General features: G+C 46.2%; 1 protein-coding gene across 5 annotated transcripts in view; it reads right to left on the bottom strand.

The window, feature by feature from the left end:
* Positions 1–590: 590 nt before the first annotated feature.
* GRIA3 (glutamate ionotropic receptor AMPA type subunit 3) overlaps positions 591–19,869 on the bottom strand; it is a 146,281-nt gene continuing 127,002 nt past the window's right edge. For 2 of the 5 annotated variants that reach the window (XR_003539858.2, XM_027716382.2), the window contains 3 exons: positions 3,867–3,981; positions 1,442–1,689; positions 591–872 (listed from right to left, as the gene is read on the bottom strand). Coding sequence is in view for 3 of the 5 variants with exons in the window: in XM_027716382.2 (XP_027572183.1) it covers positions 1,444–1,689; positions 3,867–3,981 (361 nt within the window). In the remaining 2 variants the exon portion in view is untranslated. Of the gene's footprint in view, positions 873–1,441; positions 3,982–19,869 lie in introns of all 5 variants that reach the window. The other 3 variants (XM_027716384.2, XR_005565953.1, XM_027716383.2) reach the window with 3 other exon arrangements.

Here is a 19,869-nt window from a genome sequence, read left to right as displayed (position 1 = left end):
TTCTGCCTGCACTTTAGCTACCTTGTCAAGGAATTAATTTACTGATCTGGAAGCAAGACATGCAGTTCCACAAATTCCCTTCTTTTGGATTTACGGATTCACAGTCATTGACCTTAATTGGTTTGAATGCACAGACTCTTTTCTTCAGGTGTTACACCTTTTACTGTTATACAGAATTGCTCAAATTAGCTGGAGAGACCAAAGTGGCTCAGAAAAAAAAATAAAATCACACCACTGTAAGTAAATACTGAAACATCTTGACATCAGCTCCTACAAGCAGTGGCAGGCCGGTCCACGTTCGCACGCAGCAGATTTCTGAGGCTTTGTGTCAGGAGGAGTTTCATAATTTGATACGATTGGGGTGGCTGAGGAAACCGGCTGCGATTTGCTTTCAGGACACAAGTTCAGTTACTGTGCAGTGGTATCAAAGAATGGCTTTCGTTGCACTGATTTTTTTTTACAAGAATTTTTTTTTTCACATACCAATATCTTGTTACCAGTCCTTTCCTTTTCTTTTTCCTTTTCTCTTTTTCTCATTTTTCTTTTTTTTTTGGTTTTATTTTCTTTTTCTCTTTTTTTTTTAATTTTCTTTTTCTTTTTCTTTCATTTTCCTCTCTTATTTTCTTTTACTTCTTTCAAGCAAAGCAAGAATATTTCAGTGATGGTTTGCATTGTTGTGAGTCTCAGAGTCTTCCATAAGGCACTGAAGGAAAAAAAAAATCAGTTTTTCCTATTAAAAGTACATTGCACCATCATCAACGCGTGTCATGCCTGACACCTCGGAGAGAGTACGACTGGCTCAGGTGGTCCAAATCCATGAAGTAGCCACATTCTCTACTGCTTTTCCTCTTGCATGCTGTCAGGGTGAGGATCTATAATAAAACCAGAAAGATTTCATCACTGCCTGGCAGCGAGGGGCAGGAGAGCTCAGCCGGGGGAGAGGCACAGGCTGTGGGCTAACCAGGCTTTTCCAGAGTAATTTTTCAGCAATTCAGCTCTATTTTTTTTTTCCTGCTTTAGAAATCACAAATTCTAGTGTAGAAGTTTTTGTTCTATTGTAGATTTTTTTTGAGACTTCCTAAGAGCACTTACCTGATCATAGTTTAAAAAAGAAAGGGGAAGAGATCACCAGCAAGAGAGATGTGATTTTTAAAGCATTTAACAAAATACTTCCATTTTGAACCAGCACGATGCTGGAGAGAGGAGTTACTCACTACAGCATGAAGCCAGCTACCACTGTGTGCAATACAGGATGGTACCAAGCTTACTTCTTATCAGGACAGAAATTTAAACCACTGACACTTCGAGACTGCCACAAGATGATGTTTCAAAAGCCCTCTTGCAGCAGCCCGCTGATGCACACAACACAATAGCACAGACAGTTAAAAAAAAGAGAGAAAGAGGAAACCCCAGCGGGTTCAGCTCCCGCCCGCAGCCGTACCCCTAGATTTTCACACTTTCTGTGCCGTACACGTTGTAGCCTTCTCTGTAGGTAGCGTAATTCTGGGTGTTGGTGGCGGGAGCAGGTTTGAAGTTCTGCGTGTTCTTGGTGAGTTTCATTCGCTTGGACTCGGCCCGAGACTTGTAGCAGAACTCGATCAGTGCCACCATCATGGCCAGCCCCAGGCCTCCCACAAGGATATAGAACACCCCAGCAACATTGCTCAGGCTCAGAGCGCTCGTCTTGTCCTAAGAGAAACGAGCGACGCTGTTAGCTTGGCTGTGAGAAGCAGACGGGCAGACAGACAAGTTACTTTGTACTTAGTCCTAGCAGGAATAGCTGCACTCGTGGTGTTTGGTGTCCGGCTCACGGACCAGTGCTGTCCCCCCATCCCCGCAGCCTGGGGCTGCACAGCAGTCACTGCTCTGCCTTCCACCCTGTGGCGGGTGAAGCCCTGGCTGATTCCAAGGCGATGAGATATTTTTGGCCACTGACTGTCCCAGGCCTTTGGTGTCCCAGAGCAAACCTGCCTATGGCCGAGCATCCCTGGTGGCAAAGGCACTGCGGGAAAGCTGTGCCGGGGAAAGCAGTGGCTGAGTAAAACAGTGGGTTTTAGAAAAGGCCGTGACAAAACCAGAACAAGAAAAAGCCAAACCACTGCACACTTGCTTCTGGTGAATGTAGGTAAAATTGTTGAGATGCTGCTAAATTTATTTACATTTTTTTTCAATATTAAAAAAAACCCAACACCCTAGGAAGATGGTCAGTTACTTAGACGTCAAGCAGCAGAGTCCTGAGCTAAACTAGCACCTCTGGGAGACTGAGTTATTGAATAAAAACAGACATTGTAAACCAAAAATCACTGGCCAGGGTTTACCTTCCTTCAATACATGTCAGATGGGGGAGAAGCTTGCATTTCTAAGAACAGGATTCTGTAATCAGAATAAATAGAGCTGCAACCATTTTGCTGCTGCATGGGCAGGCGGGTTGGCTGTGGGCAGGAAGGGCGGCTGGCACGGCCCTGGCTGGGCTGGCACACCACACCACACCACTCTGGGATGGACAGGCACGTGCCAGAGCAACCTGGTTGTGCCCAGAGAAGACACTTGCTGACAGAGCTTGGTTAACAAGTCTCTCCAAGGAGGGAAAAATTCGCATATAGTCGGAATAAAATAGGGTCTACCTTGCAAGTGTCTGTGCATTTCACGAGCAATTTGGATACATGCAGTTGTAACAAACAGCCTGCCATGTAAACTAAAGATCTTACTCATTTATACCTCTTTCCAATTGCACTTCCCTTCTGCAGCTGCTGTGTGTTCACATATCCCATGATCCCAAATTTATCTCATACAACAGCTACAGGGTTGTGCCCTAAGCAACTTTCAGTCCAACTGAAATCAATGAAATTTTATTACTGGCTTCGCTGGAACTTGAAATTGTCCTCCGACACTGAGAGGGTGCTTTGAAATTACAGTTTTCTGTTTGAATGATTACAGAGAGCACTTCCAAAGGCACCAGGGGAGTTAGGCACTCAACTGCGACCGATTTCAGCTGGAGCTGGATTTCTCCTCCTCTTAGTGCCTTTGAAAATGTCCTTCACTCCAACAAGCCCAGCACTTTTACAGGGTTTTTCTCCCCAATGGGTCTATAAGCATTAAGAAAAAAAAACCCTCTGTGTTTTCTTTTAACTGAATGGTGTAAATAAATATTTCCTGCAACTTAAGGGGTGATCCACCTCAGGAGCGTGATCTCCCCTGGAGACTACAGTGGTTCCACATGAGGCTGGCCAGCCCCACAGCACAGCTGGTGGGCAACAGGGTAGTACAGCAGCAAAATGGTTCAAAGCAATATAAAAAGGAATATACAACATTTAGGTAATGACTCACCATTGGGACTTCTAGATTTTTTTTAAAAAAATCCAACCAATTTCAGACTGAATTGGGAAACAAGGTGGGAGAGGAGTTTTTTCCTTATCAATGGTCTGTCCTGAAAATTTACATCCTTAGCAAGCATGTGACTGTCTCCCAAACTGACATGTAGAGAAGCTAAGTCATAATTTTGAAACAAAAATGTGTTTTTTCAATAAAACTAAAAATAAGAAAAGATGCTGGCCTGAATAATACAAAATGACTGTGCTAAAATTTGTGCATTTAATTGAAAACACCACCTTGGGAGACTTTGGGGGCTTCTCTCTGCATGTTTTTCTAGCAAAATACTCACACAGTAAAACATACTTACAACTACAGTCTGCTACTGCATATAAGAAAAATGCTGTCATGTTCTGAGACTTAAATTATTTTTTCTAGTCTTTTTCTTTCAACCTTCAAAATGTAAATAGCAACTTCTGAAAGTCATTCTTGGTATAAACAAACAGTGGGTCAAAATGTGATTGCTAATCAGTACAAAAAGACCTTCAGCGACTGACCTTACTTCCGGAGTCCTTGGCTCCACATTCACCCTTATCGTACCACCATTTGTTTTTCAGCTTGTCTAAGATGCCTTGTTCACTGAGTTTCAATACTGCAAGGTTTACAGGAGTTCTTCACGTGGGAAATAACATAAATAACATTATATTATGTTATTTTATGTTATTCAATCTTTAAACTACTTTAATACTATACAAAGCGATAAAGCAGGGTTCCTGGCCACAAAGTATTTACACTGCAGGCAACTGGATCATCCCCTTAAGTTAACTCTAGAGCATCTCTACATTACCAGGTCCTGCCCATATCGCTTTGAGTAATCGGCACTCACTGTTAAATGAAGGCAGTAGAAACAAAGCAAGGCCAATTTCCCAGTTTGGTGCCCCACAGACACCTGCAGTAGCTTTATGGATTCGGGTGGGTTTGATCTAGCAGGACCCTCGTATTGCACTAACAGACAGAAGCCCCAAATCCAGCCCCTGTGGCTTCTCACAGTCAAACAGCGCTCGTGGCTCCCGGTCCCCCACAGCCCACAGTTGTGTGTGTGTGTGTGCACATCTGCAGAGCAAAAACCCCCAGGGTGCATTCCTGGAGGGAGGCTTTGCCAGTGCTCTCGGCTGCTTCCCTGCCAGCGGTGGCTTCTCCAGCTCCTGTGGTTGCTGCTGCAGGAGCTGTGCTCGGAGGCACGGTGCTTGGCTGCACTCCCCGGAGCTGCTGCATCCTGAACTCCCCCAGCCCAGGGAACTGCAGCAGAAAATAAGCAAATGCAGACCTCTGTGAAGCAAATGAGTGAATACCGAAACGCTTGCTGAAAGTGCCCAGGGTGGGAAATGCTGGCAGGACAAAAGGAGCTGCTGACTGGTGCTGCCAAGAGCCCACAGCCCAAGGGTACCTGAGCTCATCTGCCTCTTTCCTGTGGGAAAGCAGCACCCGAGGAGCTCTCAGTCGGGTTTTGTCATTTCCACTTCCTCCTTGTGTGATGTCTTGGGTTTTTTTCCTGCCTGCTTCGATTAGACAGGCTCCCTGCATAAGGGACATCCTCAGTTCCTGCTCCTGCTTGAAAAGCTCTGATTCCTGCTCCATGGCTGTGCAGGGCAGTTGGTGGGGCAGAAAGGGCTGGGCCCTTATCCTCAGCCATGCTGTGCCACTTTGCATGGGATAACACCAGGCAGACACACGCACGGCCCGCTCTGGGTCCATCCAGGCCTGTTGTCAGTGGAGGAGATGCAGGAGCTGAGCCCATGTCTGCCCCAGGGCCAGCCTCGTGTCTGGATCTTGCTGCTCCCTGTCTTTCTCCCACCCTTGGCCAAAGGGCCTGAGACTCTGCTGAGAGGAAGACACTCAGGAGAAAGAGTAGCACAACCTATACAAAACACCTGAAATACAAGCTTAACTGCACAATGGAATTTAGGGAGAGGTCCCCAGACCAGGAGGGTCGAGCCCTGCCATGTCTGGGGCAGGGCAAGATGCTGGAAGAAGTAGCTGGTAAAGAAAAGCCCCCTTCCCTCATCTGCGAAGGAGCTGCCTCTGAGATGGCTGTGAGATTGCCGGTGGCTGATGCCGGACAGCGCTGCCCTCGGAGGTGCTACGTGCCCTGAGGGAGGAGGGCAGCAGCCCATGGAGGTGGGATAGGCTGTGCTCAGCTGAGCCCAGGCAGCTTGTGCAGCACCAGATAAAAATGAGCATGTTCAAGAGTTCCTGAGCTGAACTTCCCACTCCCACTGACATGACCCAGTGTGGTGTCACCAAGGCCACCAGGAAGGCAAGGGCAAGGAAAAGCCATCGAGGTGAGGAGAACCACCAGTCCCTGATCCCAGTGGCAGCAATGCCAGCACTGCCTGCAGAGCTTCCTGGATGCCCAGGGAGAGGCAGCACCACTTCTGGTCTGCACAGGGCTCCGTCTGACACCAGCCAAGATTTTATTTTTATAAAATGGCTATTTTTAAGCGGCAGCTGTAATCTAATTAAGTATCAATCAGGGCTGGCTGTACGCACTCAGGCGGACACAGCCGACGGCTGGCGGTGACAAGCCGCAGGAGACTGACCATGTTTGCTGGCTCGGCGCTGGCAGCAGGCACAGAGCCCCTCCACCAGGAGCCAGTGGCATCCTAAAAAGCCAGCTGTGCTGCAGCTACACTTACATCCTCCTGTAGGTAGGGCCATAAAACATTAACAGGATCAAAGCACGCTCTGCACACTGCAAACACCCTGGGTGCTGCAAGTAATGCACCTGCCCCGCTGGGTTACACTGATGGCCACTAGCCAGGTCCTAGCGAGGCCACCACTGTGGACTCTCCTGGACAGCAGTGGCTGTGTTGAGACCCCCAGTGGCACCCAGGCAAACACACTATGAGCAGCCGTGCATGACTGAAATGCCAGTCAGTGAAAGCTGAGTGCCTTTACCTACCACTTACAAGCACCAGCAGAGAGTGGGATGAATTATTGTTTAGAGAACAGTGCTCTCATTTTAAATTTCATTTAAAAACCATCCAATTTGGAGAGATTTTATGCAACACATCTCTCTGCTTTGAAAAGCATTGTACAGCTGAGAATACACAAACAATAGGAAGAAGGTTATAAACACCTTTCCTCCTACCTGCATATTTTATTGTGCAAATTTTCCCCTCCCCCCAGTCCTATTCCAAACACTATTTTTAATTTGCATGCCTTTACAAACCCCATATGGAGCACCAAGAATTTGCATAACATCCAATACATTATAGATTAGCTTTCACAACATTATACAGTACTGGGAAATGAGGAGGCTTAATATGCTAATTAGGGTGCTGTATTTTTTTTTCAAAACCAAGATTGCAGTTAATTGTGCACACGCAATTGCCAAAAAAAAAAAAAAAAAAAAAGAAAAAAAAGAAAAAGTAGTAAACTAAAATTATCTTAGCTAAACAGATGGGAATTTGCCTAAACTGGGGTTTTCACTATAGTTTGTCACGGCCCTGTTTGTCAGGGCTGAGTGCGTACAGCCTGGGTATGAGAGAGGTGATTTGGTCCACCCATTTGTCCCAACATGAGGAGATGAATGGGATGGGCAGACAGGTGTCAAGGAGCCACTGCCTGCTTCTGCCCCACCAAGGCTTTGCTGGTGGAGCTGTCACTATGCCAGGGGGCTCCCCTGCTGGCGCTGTTCCTCCCCTGCCTTAGCCCATCCTGTTCCCCCTGCACACGACCTGGAGATTTGCCTGAGCCAGTTCCAAGCCCCCCTCGGCTCGGCTGTTTTGCTGACTGGGGCACTGGGATGAACATTGGTACCTCAGTGAGAACACCCTCTCAATGTGCAAGAAAAGGCACCAATTTGTGAAGCAAAAAATGCAGCTTGTTTCGTTAAAGGAACAATTTTGTCAGCTTCCAGGAAATAAATCCCAAGACCTCCTAATGCATGAGCTGCTTCCCGTGCAGCAGGATTTGAGCGACCTGATGGTGGGAGAAGACATGATGCTTCTGCAACCACTGGTCCAGTGCCTCAGGAATGCAGTGTGAGCCGGTGTGGGATGAACTCCTCCACTCCCAAATTCCCAGGGTAAGTAAATATATTGGAAAGCGAGCCTGGCTGCTGGTACATTTTCTGATTGCTCATCTCTGAGTAGTTGTGTAACCTGGTTCAATTTAACAGACAGAGTCAGGTATGGTTTTAGCTGAGATCCTGATGGGAGTGCAGAGTGCCATGTCTGGATCCTGGCATTTTCTCACCTGTTGAACACGAATCATCTGTACCTCCCCTCAGCTCACAACCAGCTGGTCCCACCAGCGCCCAGCCCATGCCAGTGAGTCCAAGGCCACCAAGTCGTCAAGTGTTCTGTGGGCTGCTGTGGAGGGAAGCACAGGGCTCTTTTGGGAGTGAGGGCTGATGGCTGTACAAAGAAGAACTTCCACAGGTTGCTCTGGCACTGTTTGTTTGATGGGGAGATTTTTTTTTTAATCACCTCAGGGGCAGAGGAAAGTAGACACTAAACGACTTGCCTGGGTCCCATGGGAAGGCTGTGTCCCCAGCCACTTACTTGTCTCTCTGTCCAGCCCAGAGGATAATTTCCTCAGTTTCTGTGTCTCTCTCTCAAAAGACTTCCATTTCCTCATCTTTTTCCTGGGATAATTCTGTGTCTTTCAGCTGTTTTTCTAACTAGGTTGCTGTTGATGGGCTGTATAGGATAACCTATGAGGTCCTCAGCCCTTTCCCAGGCGGCTTCCACTGTTTTTCCTTGCTTTAATTTATGATGTGGTTCTTTTTCATCTCCTCCATGTTGTTTCCAGACCAGCTCTCTATTAGTGTGGTTGCTTTTATCCAAGTAAAACGTTCAGAGGTTTGAGCACTTGTGCTCTCTTGTGTTCTGTACACCAAGAAACCGAGATGAGGCCATTTGGATCGAGACATCAGCTTTCTGGATGCCACAGGATGGTATCCTTGTGCAGAAACTTGCAGTGTTTTTCTTCTTCCCCATAACTGAAGGATTTTGTTGTTTCTTTGTTTGTCTTTTTCATCCAGTTTATCTGGCTCATCCAGGCTTAAGCACGTGAGGTTGGATCTGTTGGGCAGTTTTACAAACCCGACTAGGATTTTTTTTTTTTGCTGACATCTACAAATGACTGGAAGACTTGAGTTTAGAGAAACAGTACCAGGAGCCTCCTATGGAATAGTATTGCCCTCACAGACAATTAAGCCATCTGCTATGGCTGATTTCTATTCTACAGGCTTCATGACAGGCTGCCACAAACATGATTTTACACCTGGGACAGAGGTGGGTCTCACCGGTGTTTCAGCTGTTTGGTTTCTCTGCTACCCTGTTAGAAGACTCTATTCAGGTGCTGGCAGTATTACCTTCCCCTCTTCAGCCATCAGTTACTGCTGGAAAACTAGCCATGCCAGTCTTTTTCCAAATTTAATGTAACACCATCTCAAAGGGAACCTCCTCTTCCCTTTGCTGTGTGGCCCTGGGGCCTCCTCCCTACTGCACTCCAGCCCCTCTGGGCACAGGACACGAGCCCCTTTGCACCCCTTGCTGCTGGTGGCCCCAGGTGTCAGGACAATACTGATGGAGTGAACTGATTTTTGAGAAACAATGTGCATTCACTCATTAAAATCTCACCCCCAAGCTTTGGGTTCAAGTTTAAAAACTCTCCAAATTCAGGAATTGCTACAGCACTTCTTTGACATGAAGGCTGATCCTGTATAAAATATGACATCACCTCCAAGCTGAGTATGTTCAGCATGCAGAGCCCCCTCTCAGAAGAAGGAGCTGCTATGTGCTCTTTGCAGAGCATTCATTACATTTCTATTTCATTACTATCTATCTTATATTCATGCCATTCAGATGGAAAAGAGGGAACATGACGACTCAGAGGCCATCTCTCTTCTTATTTCTCTTTGAGACACTCTCTCCTGTCCGAGGGATTTCTTGCTTTGCCTCCTCTTGCCAAAGCACTACTGCAGGTTAGTTGCAGTAAATTTTATCTCCCTTGAGAAAACTGGTGGCATTATAATATTTCTTTCTGGCCAGAACAAGTTTGAAGTTGAGGACAAGTAAATTAATCATCAAAGAAATAGATCTTTATTAGTCCCAAAAGTGGGAAGGTAGAAATTCTGCCCCTCTCAAATTATAAATCATAACAGGTTTCTGGCAGTTTGATTAATGACCTTTTAGGTTCATTTTCATGATTTCTCCTGCACCTATTTAAAGCCGATAACCCCAAACCAGATGTTTTACCTACTGCCATCACTAATTCTACTGGCTTAAGACAGAGGTCCAGCAGGTCCCACATATGATTGCAAAAGCTGGCCACACTGTTCTTCAGGCAATTGGGTTCCAGTTACTGGCCATCGTGTTTGTGTGCCAGTGCTGCAAACAGGACCCTTCCCTGAACAAACTTGGACTGCAGTGAAGAGTCAGAGCAGTTTCTTGGAAAAGTACTGTTAATTTATGAAAAGAACATTGCGGTCTTGCCAGGAAAGGGCCATTTTCCAGGAATGATGCTAGTGGCTTTGTAGCCAGTGCTTGGGGTTGGTCCTCACAAGTCACAGCAGGTGATACAAAGAGCCGGTAACCACTGCAAGTGAAAATTAGGAGCAAAAGTCACTTTAGGACTTGAATATCTCACCCAATAATCTGCAGACTCTTTTTAGCTGTGTCTAACTGGTGGCTGAGTGGCATGAAGTCTCAGCAATGCTGTAGTTATGTTTATTACTTGCAATCCATAAAGATTTTAAGTGATGATTGGAACAGCTTTGAGTAATTCACACCCCATTCTATGCTCTAATGGATGTAATATAAATGTTATACCCAAACCCAAACACTGCCAAGGAGAGTGAATGAACATGGCAGGCAGCACGCTGTTCCTTCAAACCAGATGAACCATTGCTCAGAATTCATTTAGAGTTTTTAGAAGCAATCTTTCAGAAAAGGGAGGTGCAAAGTAAAGGTGTAACAAGCGAAGGCTCTTCAAAGCACTAACTGAAGGGCTTCCTCGGAGTGGGGCAGGGCAGAGAGGGCAGTGCATGGGCTGCACGGAATCTCCAGGGTTGTGGGACTGCCCAAGGGCTGCCCTGGTACCTCTCACTACCTGGGTCTTACTGCTCCTTCACCTCCACCATCAGCCCACTTCCGATGTTCCCTAGAATATTTGGCGTACAGAACACAGTGTGGCACTTTTGCAACGTTGTTGCTTGCAGCACCTCGAGAGTTAAAATGTAGCTTTTCTGGGAGTAGAGGATAAAGAAATCACCCATGAGCTTGAAGGAAGACCAGGATAACATCAGCGTTGAGAGCTCCTCTCTTGTCTTGAAAATATCCTTTCTTCACTCATGCCCAGGGCTGAGGCTCAGGATAGCAGAGAACAAGCTGCAGAAGAGCTGATCAGCTGAGGAGGGATCCCGGCTGGCTCAGGAGGATGTCAAATGCTGGGCAAGAGCTCCAACCTCTGCAGCTTCACTGCTCATGAGTGGTCCCAGGAGGGCTCCATGGCTTCTGCAGGGCTACTCAGGCAGGACGTCCATGTCCCCAGCAGCACCTGGGAGGGATGTGGTCCATCTCATCCGGTGACAGAAAAGTCCACTCAGAGATGAAATATCAGGCCCGTGGCAATGAGGATTCTTCTCACACAGGCAGATGGATGCTGGCTCCCAACATATGGTAAATATGGTCACCAGGAGCCTCGTCCATCATTAGCAGGCCTGAGACGTGACCTCCCCATGCACCAAACTCCACACCTGCCACGATGCAGAATCCTCTGTGGTCACCAACAGGCCCTTGCTCATTTTTCCCAGCAGTACAACAGCAGACGCCAAATTCCTCTAGTTGAAGAAGTGCTGTGGAAGTGCAGGCACACACCACTTGGGATGTGGTATTCACAGCAAAGCTGTTTCTGTTTCACTGTACCTTAGTACTGCCCATTTGGGTCCACTGGGGGAGGTGAAATTGCAGCGCCAAAGACACCCCCGGGCTCCGGCTGTGTCACACAGCATGGCACAGAACAGCTGTAAATCTGGACTAATATCTGGCTAGGCCAGGTTTATGGCTGATTTGTGGCATCAGAGCAACAAAAAGCCACAGGAAGCGTCTGGCCAATCTGTCCCTCCTAAGAGTGCAAGATTAATGAAGCGTGACATCCTCCCTCCACATCAGAGTGTGGCCCATAGTCAGACCAAGGGCTGTGTTCTCTGCAAAGGACTCATCACCCTCCCATCCAAATCCCAGTGATGTGAAGGAGGCGAGAGTCCGTGGTGGTACCAAGTCTTAGTTATTGCATTATAAAGTGTTTTTTGAGTTTTTTAATCCCTCTTATTTTTACCTAATCCCTTTAATTTAGCAATCTGACATATTTAGAGCATTCTCACTTCTGCAGCAGGAATTGTTTTCCTTTGTTCCTTATGACCAGAGCTGTCCTTGCTGGCTGGAGCATCTCTGGGATTGCCAAGATCAGCACAACTCAACCAACAAGGTTATAACATCAAAGAATTCAAAAGTTAAATGCTTGGGTTTCTAAAATCCACGTCACAGTGACAGGAAAGGCAAGTGGATTAAGGCACAAATAAACAAGCATTTTCTTAATTCCAAATGCTTCCTAAAATCCTCTTGGGTAGAACTGCTGAAAATACTGAATTAATTGTTCCTGTTGGTGTCACAGGCAAATCTACACTAACTTCAGAGGAAGCAGAGCAGGTAGTTGCTGTGGACATGTGGGATGTGTCACCTTTGCCACGCTCCAAGAGGTAAATACGTGAAGGGCACAGGGAGAATGACCCTGAACAACTGCACCATTGCTTGCCACTGCACCCAGCACAGCAGAGAACACCCTCACTGCTACACATCATGCAGAATCACCAGCCTTCTCCACTTGGCTGGCAGGAGGAAGGGGAATTGATGCTGAAAGGGGCTTCCAGTCCTGCTGACTGCAGCTGAGCGGGCCAGAAGGCAAGTGGCCACCGCTGCATCCCCGAGCCAGCCCGTGCAGGCACACGGCCACACAGGGCACTGACAAAGGCAGAAATCAAGCCCAGGCATTCTGCTTAATTTGACAGAATACCATAAAAATCTCACTAATGATCATCTTGGTATTGTTAAAATATAAAGATAGAAACAATCCAGGAAGATACACCAAATCCAGCATTACTCTCTAGAGGGCATCGCTTGAGGTTAAAGACCCATCTGAACCAAATGAGGCACTTTATTCCCCCAAGCTCTATAAATCCCAGCCTGATCTGCAACTATTGAATGGACTTTTTGTCAGATCTTGTTACTGAAATAACTTCTGAAAAGACACAAACTGGGGGTGAACGCATTGTCCAAGGGCTCTGCTCCTGCCCAGATCATCTGCCTGTCGTGATACACCAATTTAGCAGCGTCTCTGTGCCACAACTTCATGTTTTGTGACACACCCACATGTGAGGGATGGGGGAGATTTTGGGTGGAAACAGGCTCATTATTCAAACCCATGTGTTTCTTTAAAGACTACAGTTACCTGGTACCCCAAGCAGGAGTGAAGAGCTCTGATAACATGGACATAAACCAATATTGTCAATCACTGTTCCTACTTGTTATCTTCTATCTCAGAAAGTGATCTTTGGTATTCCACATTGAACATTTAATATTCATGGAAAAAGCACCAGGGATTTCTTTAAGAAATGAGCCCTTGGTTGCTCTTTGCTACTATTTCAGACCCACACTTTTCCCCTGCTCTATGTTACCAGCAATTGCACATCTCCGAGATTTAACATTTGAGGGACTGAAATGCTTTATGGGTGGGCAGAGAAAGGGATAAAAGTGAAAGCCACCTAGTTTGAAGAGACAAAGAGTTTTAAAAATTATAAGATTAAAACTCAGCGCCTCAAGCCCCATATAACCCCCAGCCACCTAAGAAATACACTGCATGTCAATGGCTGGGGTAGCGCTCAGAGGCAGAGCAATATATCCCTCTGGCAGAAGGATGTTGTTTTACCTCAATAGCAGAGCCAGCAGCAGTTCCCTGTGCTCAAGACCCCAGGGCCCCAAGTGCTGGTGAGCAGCATCCTGGGGCTGCAGCTCCCTGGTTGCCAGAGGACAGGTTTTTTTAGTTCCTGCTGAGTACTTGGTAGCTGCAATAGTTCCTCGTAGCAGAACTTTGTTCTAGTCTCCATTACTGGGCTTTTTTGTAAATAGGGCTTTTGGTCAGCTCAAGGATTCTTGCCTTTTTTTTTTTTAGGGCAGGTTGGAGCAACGACTGTATCTTTGCAGAATCTGTTATGTTTTTCCTTGTGGTAACTAGGTATACATTTTAAATTCAGGCATTTGAACTGGTGCACGATGTCATTGTAACATTTACACACACTGTGCACACCTGTACAGAGCCATATGTGTTACCAGCTGAGGCTGCAAGCTCCTGTGCTCTTTGCAGAGTTTGCAGCCTGTGTTTGGCAGCAGCAGCTGTCTCTATGAAAGAATATATATATGAAAGTATATTTATATGTTTCATAAGTGTAGCTCAAACAAATTAAACTCTGTACTAACAGGACCATAATTTAATAGAAGTGCCAAGTGCTAATGCAATAATACCATGCCAATGGGATTAGGAAATGCAAGCTGTTAACAAGTCACTGTAGTTCATTCATAGCAGTGCCCAAGACTTGAGGTACAGATGTGGTGAGGGGTAGGAGGAAGAACTCCCCAAACAGGGAGGCAGAACAAGGCAGGGCAGATGCTTAACGTCACACTCAAACCTACAACATCTGAAACAGCAGCACGGATCTTTTCTGCCATTGCCTGGATCCTTTCTAATCAGGATGGGTATGAGCAAGAGACTCAACTTACCTTTCATGTGGGCTATCCCCTCACCTTCTCTTTCTCTTGCCTCTAGACACATCCATTTTTCCCCCCGTCTTTACTTTCCTCTTGGAACGGCTTCTTCTGCGGCTCCTGCTCTCGGCTCCTCCGCAGGCTGCAGGGAGGTGCTGCTTAGTCCAAAGGCTACACAAGACATTCAAAGAACAGCTACGGCGCTTGTACAAAGCTAAAGGTGTCCAACCCACGGTTACAGTGCTGGCCAGCACAGAGAAATCCACAGAGCAGCACAAGTGCCTGCGTCCACGTGAGCTCAATGCTGAAACATTAGAGTCACTTTGAAGAAGAACAAGAAGAAAGGCATTTACTTTTCCCTTTGTATGTTAAATGACAGCAGTTACTATTAAAGAGGAAACAGCCAAGCCCAGACCCTCGGGGAGATGTTCAAAGAAAGGGCCCTGCTCCTGCTGCTGGGAGCTCCACTTCCAGCTGCTGGTTTTCCTTTTTTTCCTTTTCCAGTCCCATGGAGCCTTCTGCCTCCCCTTTTCCCACACTGATGCTTACCGTACAGGATAAATGACTCATGTAAGCAATTTATGGAAATTAGCTGTTAAGCACCACAGGTATTATTAAAAAGAGTGCACAAGTAACAAGTCTTTCACAAAGATTTCTTATGGCCATAAAGGCAGGATGTGGTGTCCCTGCAGCACTGCTGCAGTTAATGCTGCACAAGCACATGTCCTTACACAGTCAGGTCCGGCTTTGGCAAGGCAGCAAAGCCAGACCCCAGGATGACAAAGGTTATACAGGCAAAACAAAACAGTTCCCAATCCTCAGATTCCTCAGATGCCACCAGCCCTGACTCCACCAACTCCTTCCCAGCCTGGGCAACCTGCTCATCCCAAATTCTTGTTCTGAGTATCCCAGTTACATTCCCAGGGAAATGCCCTCAACAATCTGCACAACAGCACTGCCATTTCTGCAAACCAGAGCAGGCTCTCTGCCCTTTCTGGCAGTGCCCTAAGTGAGATACTCCAATGAACTTCTAGAGCATTAAGACTTCATTCTTGGCACAAAACATACACAGTATTATTTCCTAATCTGCTATAAAGTAATAGCTGTCAATTAAACCAATATTCTGACGTCTTCCTTTTAAAGCATTATTTTGCTTTGTCACTAATTTGCACAATACAATAATTTCATATAACTTTCCCAGCTCTGAGCACAAATTAAGCTCTATGTTACTGTCACTGGCTCTGATCGGCCATTTTATCTTTTTCCAGCTCATAACCCAGGCCTATAGAATGGGTGACAAGGAAATTCATGCTGATGAACATAATTCCAAACAAATTGCTCAAATAAATTGTGCTGCATCTCTCAGAGATAGCCACTTCCCCAAATGTCCCCTTTTACGCACGACGCGCTTGGCAATGGTGCTCTTCAGGTGTCAGGTATCATCTAAAGTAATGCATAACAGATTTCTTCTAAAAATATGCCACTTAAAAAAATTATGCTGCAAATGCCAACGGCTGTGCTGAAAATGTATCAAAGCAAACCGGCACAGGGAAATGGGGGAACAGATTCCATCTGCTAATGGCCGCGCTCACAGCTCGGAAGGGCTTGGGAACGTGATGCTCCATGGAGCGTGGCTCTGAGGGCACAACACAACTAGCACATTTGAAAAGTAATCCCACGATTAAAAAGAAACAATTGGAAAATGAAGTAGCATTACATTGCACGTCATTTCACAGATATCCTCCAAAAGAGATATCAGCCTAAAAAAGAATATATTAAAGAAAAATTGAGTCAAATAATTAGCAAGGAATCTTGGCGCGTGAAGCTGGCGAGAAGCTGCATTCAAACATTCTCCTTCCGTGTTGGTTGTCATTAAATGTTACCATGAAGGTATAAGAATACAAGAAATCTATCAACAGCAGAACTATAGAAATTTATCTTAGCAGAAAATTGTTCCTATGCAGCTGAATAATTAATTTCACTTGTCACTCAGCCTGCTACTGCTGTCTGCATCCCCTTTTGTCTAGTTCTTGTTAAACTCCTATTCAGCCGTCACTCAGCCCCAAGATGATAGGATTGTATAATAAACAAAATAATTAGTTTCCAAACTTGTAATACACTATAACATATTTCCTGGAATATTTTTTTTATAACTGTTATTTTGTATTCTCTCATGATTGAGAACTCATCTTACATGTATAAGAGCATTTGAAGAGAGGATAATTTTGCCATGAAACTGAATTTATGCTTGTTTAGGAGGGCAAAGTGAACAAATTTTGATGCACGTACCAGAACGTCTGCACCAGCCAAGTCAGCCCACACGTATTGACATGCATCCCAGAAAAATTACATATAGACAGAGCACATTCCCCTTCAGACTTCTTAAATAAGGACCACTATAAAAACTAGGTAACTCCCTTCGCCAGGGCAGTACCGGCAGCTAAGGCACTTCAGGGCAGACTGGCACCCTCTGCTCCACACCAGCGCTGGCACAGACTGGTAGCACTGAAAACAAGACACATGTCAGCTGAGGCCTTTAAAACAATCTTGTTAAAATGGCACAATCTCTTTAGTCTTAAATTATGAGTGAACCCCAGGAGCACAGGAAGCTCACAGGACTAACCTTACACTCCGTGTAACCCAACAGATTAAAAATATTGCAGAAAGTCAATGGAATACCTTTTCTTCTTTCCCGCTTCAAAATCCTTGTGAAATTGGAAGTCACTGATTAATTTCCAATGTCAATGAAGATATGGTAACAAGAGATGAACTCACAACTCAGAATCATTCCTCTCCAAGCACAGGCACACCGCATGCGAGGCCGCAGGGAGGACAAGCACAGGAGGGCATTTTCTGGGTGACTGGGTCCTTTGTGGTACAATGATGGGCACTGGCACAGGCAAGCAGGCTGCATACTTACCTCTGGCTTTCAGCATGAGCTAGAATATCAGAGTGCACAGAGGAATTCAACTCAAGAACCCGGCACTATCAGTTTACAACAACTCCTTCACCTGCACACAACCCATGGGCAGTAGGTAGCAGGCGGATGATTGCAAACTTGGGGTGGCGATTTCCCAAGCCTGGGTCTCTACTGGAGAAGCTGAGAGGGGGCCTGTCAGCTCAGCCGGTAGAGAGAGCTGCCCCGAGTGAGCAATGGTCCCCACACCACCCCGTGTGACGCCGTGCAAGCTCTGTATCTCAGCCTCAGGCACCTTCACCACCCCGTCTGCTCTGATTCCCACCAGCTACCACCTCCTTTAAGGGGAAAAAAAAAAGAACAGTTTTGAAGCACCTCCTCCGAAAGCTCTATAAATGAAGCCGTGCTCGTATAAACAATTAACCGGAGAGACGGGATGAGATGATGAGGGCAACTTCTGGTGGGAGGACAGAGAGGAGAGAGAGGCCAGCGAGACTGTTGGAGCTGTAGTGCCCAGAAGGCAGCACTGGTGCTCAGCTTTCCTGAGAGGGCAGCGGGGCTCCCGCTGGGTGGGGACATGGCCTGAACTCGGTGCTGGGGGAGTGCACTGCAGGGAAGGCACCTCCTGTTTGCTGCAAGGGCGCTGCATCGCAGCCTGCAGCACTCGGAGCCTACGGGATGCTACCTCAACAGAAAAACCACTTCATAACGAAAAAGCCCTTTGATTTACCACACCCCTGGAAACAGCAACTAATCCCTCCTCCGCCTCCCTCAGCTTAGTCTTCGGTGGGAGGTCTTCTCCTACCCACGTTCTCCTCCCTGGGAACTTGTGCCAGCTGAGCCATGCCCCGAGAGCTGGTGTCTCCAGCTCAGACAAACAGCAGTCCTTCACCACAGCAGGTTACAACAAACTGCAGAAAGACAGCACTTTGGACTAAAACAGCAAAACACTCATAAATGTGTTTGCTCCCCTTCCCTCTTCTCTGGGTACCAACTCATGTTATCACAGCATCCCTGACTCGCTCCTGCAACACTTCCTGAGCAGGCCAAGGGTTTGCTAATAGACAAGATCACTCTTTGTAAAAGGTTTTTCAGAACAAGCCAAAAATAGAAGGATGGCCCTGCCCTAATTACGACCATTTAAAAAATCCTTTTTAGTTTCCTTAGGGCTGGAAGTTTTACTGGCTGAGTTTAATTCAATGAACTTGGAGCAATGAAGTTCATTGGAGCTGGTTTGCACAAACAGTTTTCTTTCATGGAGGCAGCATTGGACAATGAGGTGCTGGATCCCAGAAGAATATTAAACATTTAATATACTGCCAAGTATGACATAAGATAAAAATGTTCTGTGAAGGATGAGCAGCAGAGCTAAAAAGCATAAAAAAGCTCATCCTCATCACTAGGCTGCTGCTGAGCACTGCATACCTCCAGCTATTGAACAAACCTGAATTCAAGAGCTTTTCCTTCCTTCAGTATTACACAGTGGCTTTTGCTAACATCAGACATGACCAGACGAGCAATTTCCTATGTAGTCAACTGTAAGCAACTCTTATTAATAGAATGCAGCAGTAATTTGCAGTAATTGTCCAAAACTGCAGTCTACTGAAAATACTGGTATTATTGATTTTGGACCAAAGCTGAAGCATTTTTATAAGCAAGATTAGGAGTTATTGTTCCCTAAAGAACTGGTTTTACTAGCTGTAGGAGAGTGTCACTATGAAAATGAATTTCAGTACTTTTCAGTATAACAATGTCATTTAAATTAATTTTCTTGGTAATTCCAGCACCCGAGGTGACAAACAGTACCCTGACTACTTTAGCTACAGCTTCTCCTCACTGGGTTAAAGACTGCAGAAACTGCCAGTTTTACAGGGTAAGGGTGGCAATAGGAAAGCACATTAGTTAACTTTTGCAATACACGAGCTCATTGAAGTAACTTCATGAGCCTCACTACCAAACACGCTGCCTGGAAGGCTGGGGGGAGCCTCAGCTCAGCAGAAGGCAGTGACAGCATTGCCACTGCTGTGACTAGAGCCAGATTTGAGCCTACATCTGTATCAAAGGCACGTCAAACACAGAGGCAGGGCTCCTACACACGTGTGTGCAGAAGACTGGTCAGTGCCGTACAAAAGGTGACATTTGAATACTCCTGGCAAAACTTCCAAACCCTCTTCCCTTAAGATCAATATCCAGTTTGGTGCAGCAATACACCTCCCTGTTGCAAGCAATGCACCTCCTTTCAGCTTTGCCTACCACAAGCTCCTCACCTTACCCTTGTTGCTACAGTTTTACCATTAAAGGGGACTACAATCTCTGTGTAACATTATGTCTTTGCCATGATCCTTGCTTAACTCTTATCTCTGGCCCACACTGTGATTAGGTGAGCAGCCACCCTTTCCCTCCCTGAGCTGCAGCCCCACCCCAGCATCTCAGCAGATCAGGCTTCCTCCCAGGCGCTCTCGTAGCACCAATTCAGGCCAGCACAGCCTCACGTGCTGGTACTGGTTTGCTTGACCCCTGCCCCAAAGAGCAAAGAAGCCCTTTCATCTCCAGGTCTGTGCTGGCACAGCTGGTCCTGGCAAGAAAAGCCTCTCAAAACCCGCTCTGCATCACAGCTAAATCATGGATGAGGACTGAAGCCTTGTCCTCAGGGATTATTACAGAGGCCAGATGCCATCACTGGTTTCTTGTACAGTCACCTCACTTATTTGCTCGGAGTAGATCCCACCAGTACTGGACTTTCTATCTGTTAGTTAAATAAGGTTTCCAAGCTCGACCAAGCCTGCTGATGATATTAAATAAGACCGTTTCTTT

The sequence above is a fragment of the Pipra filicauda genome, unplaced genomic scaffold (genome assembly GCF_003945595.2).
Source record: "Pipra filicauda isolate LSUMZ 115617 unplaced genomic scaffold, ASM394559v2 scaffold58_size5111680_pilon, whole genome shotgun sequence".
Taxonomy (NCBI): Eukaryota; Metazoa; Chordata; class Aves; order Passeriformes; family Pipridae; genus Pipra; species Pipra filicauda.
The sequence above is the reverse complement of the archived record's forward strand: the minus strand, read 5'-3'. Positions and strand labels throughout refer to the sequence as shown.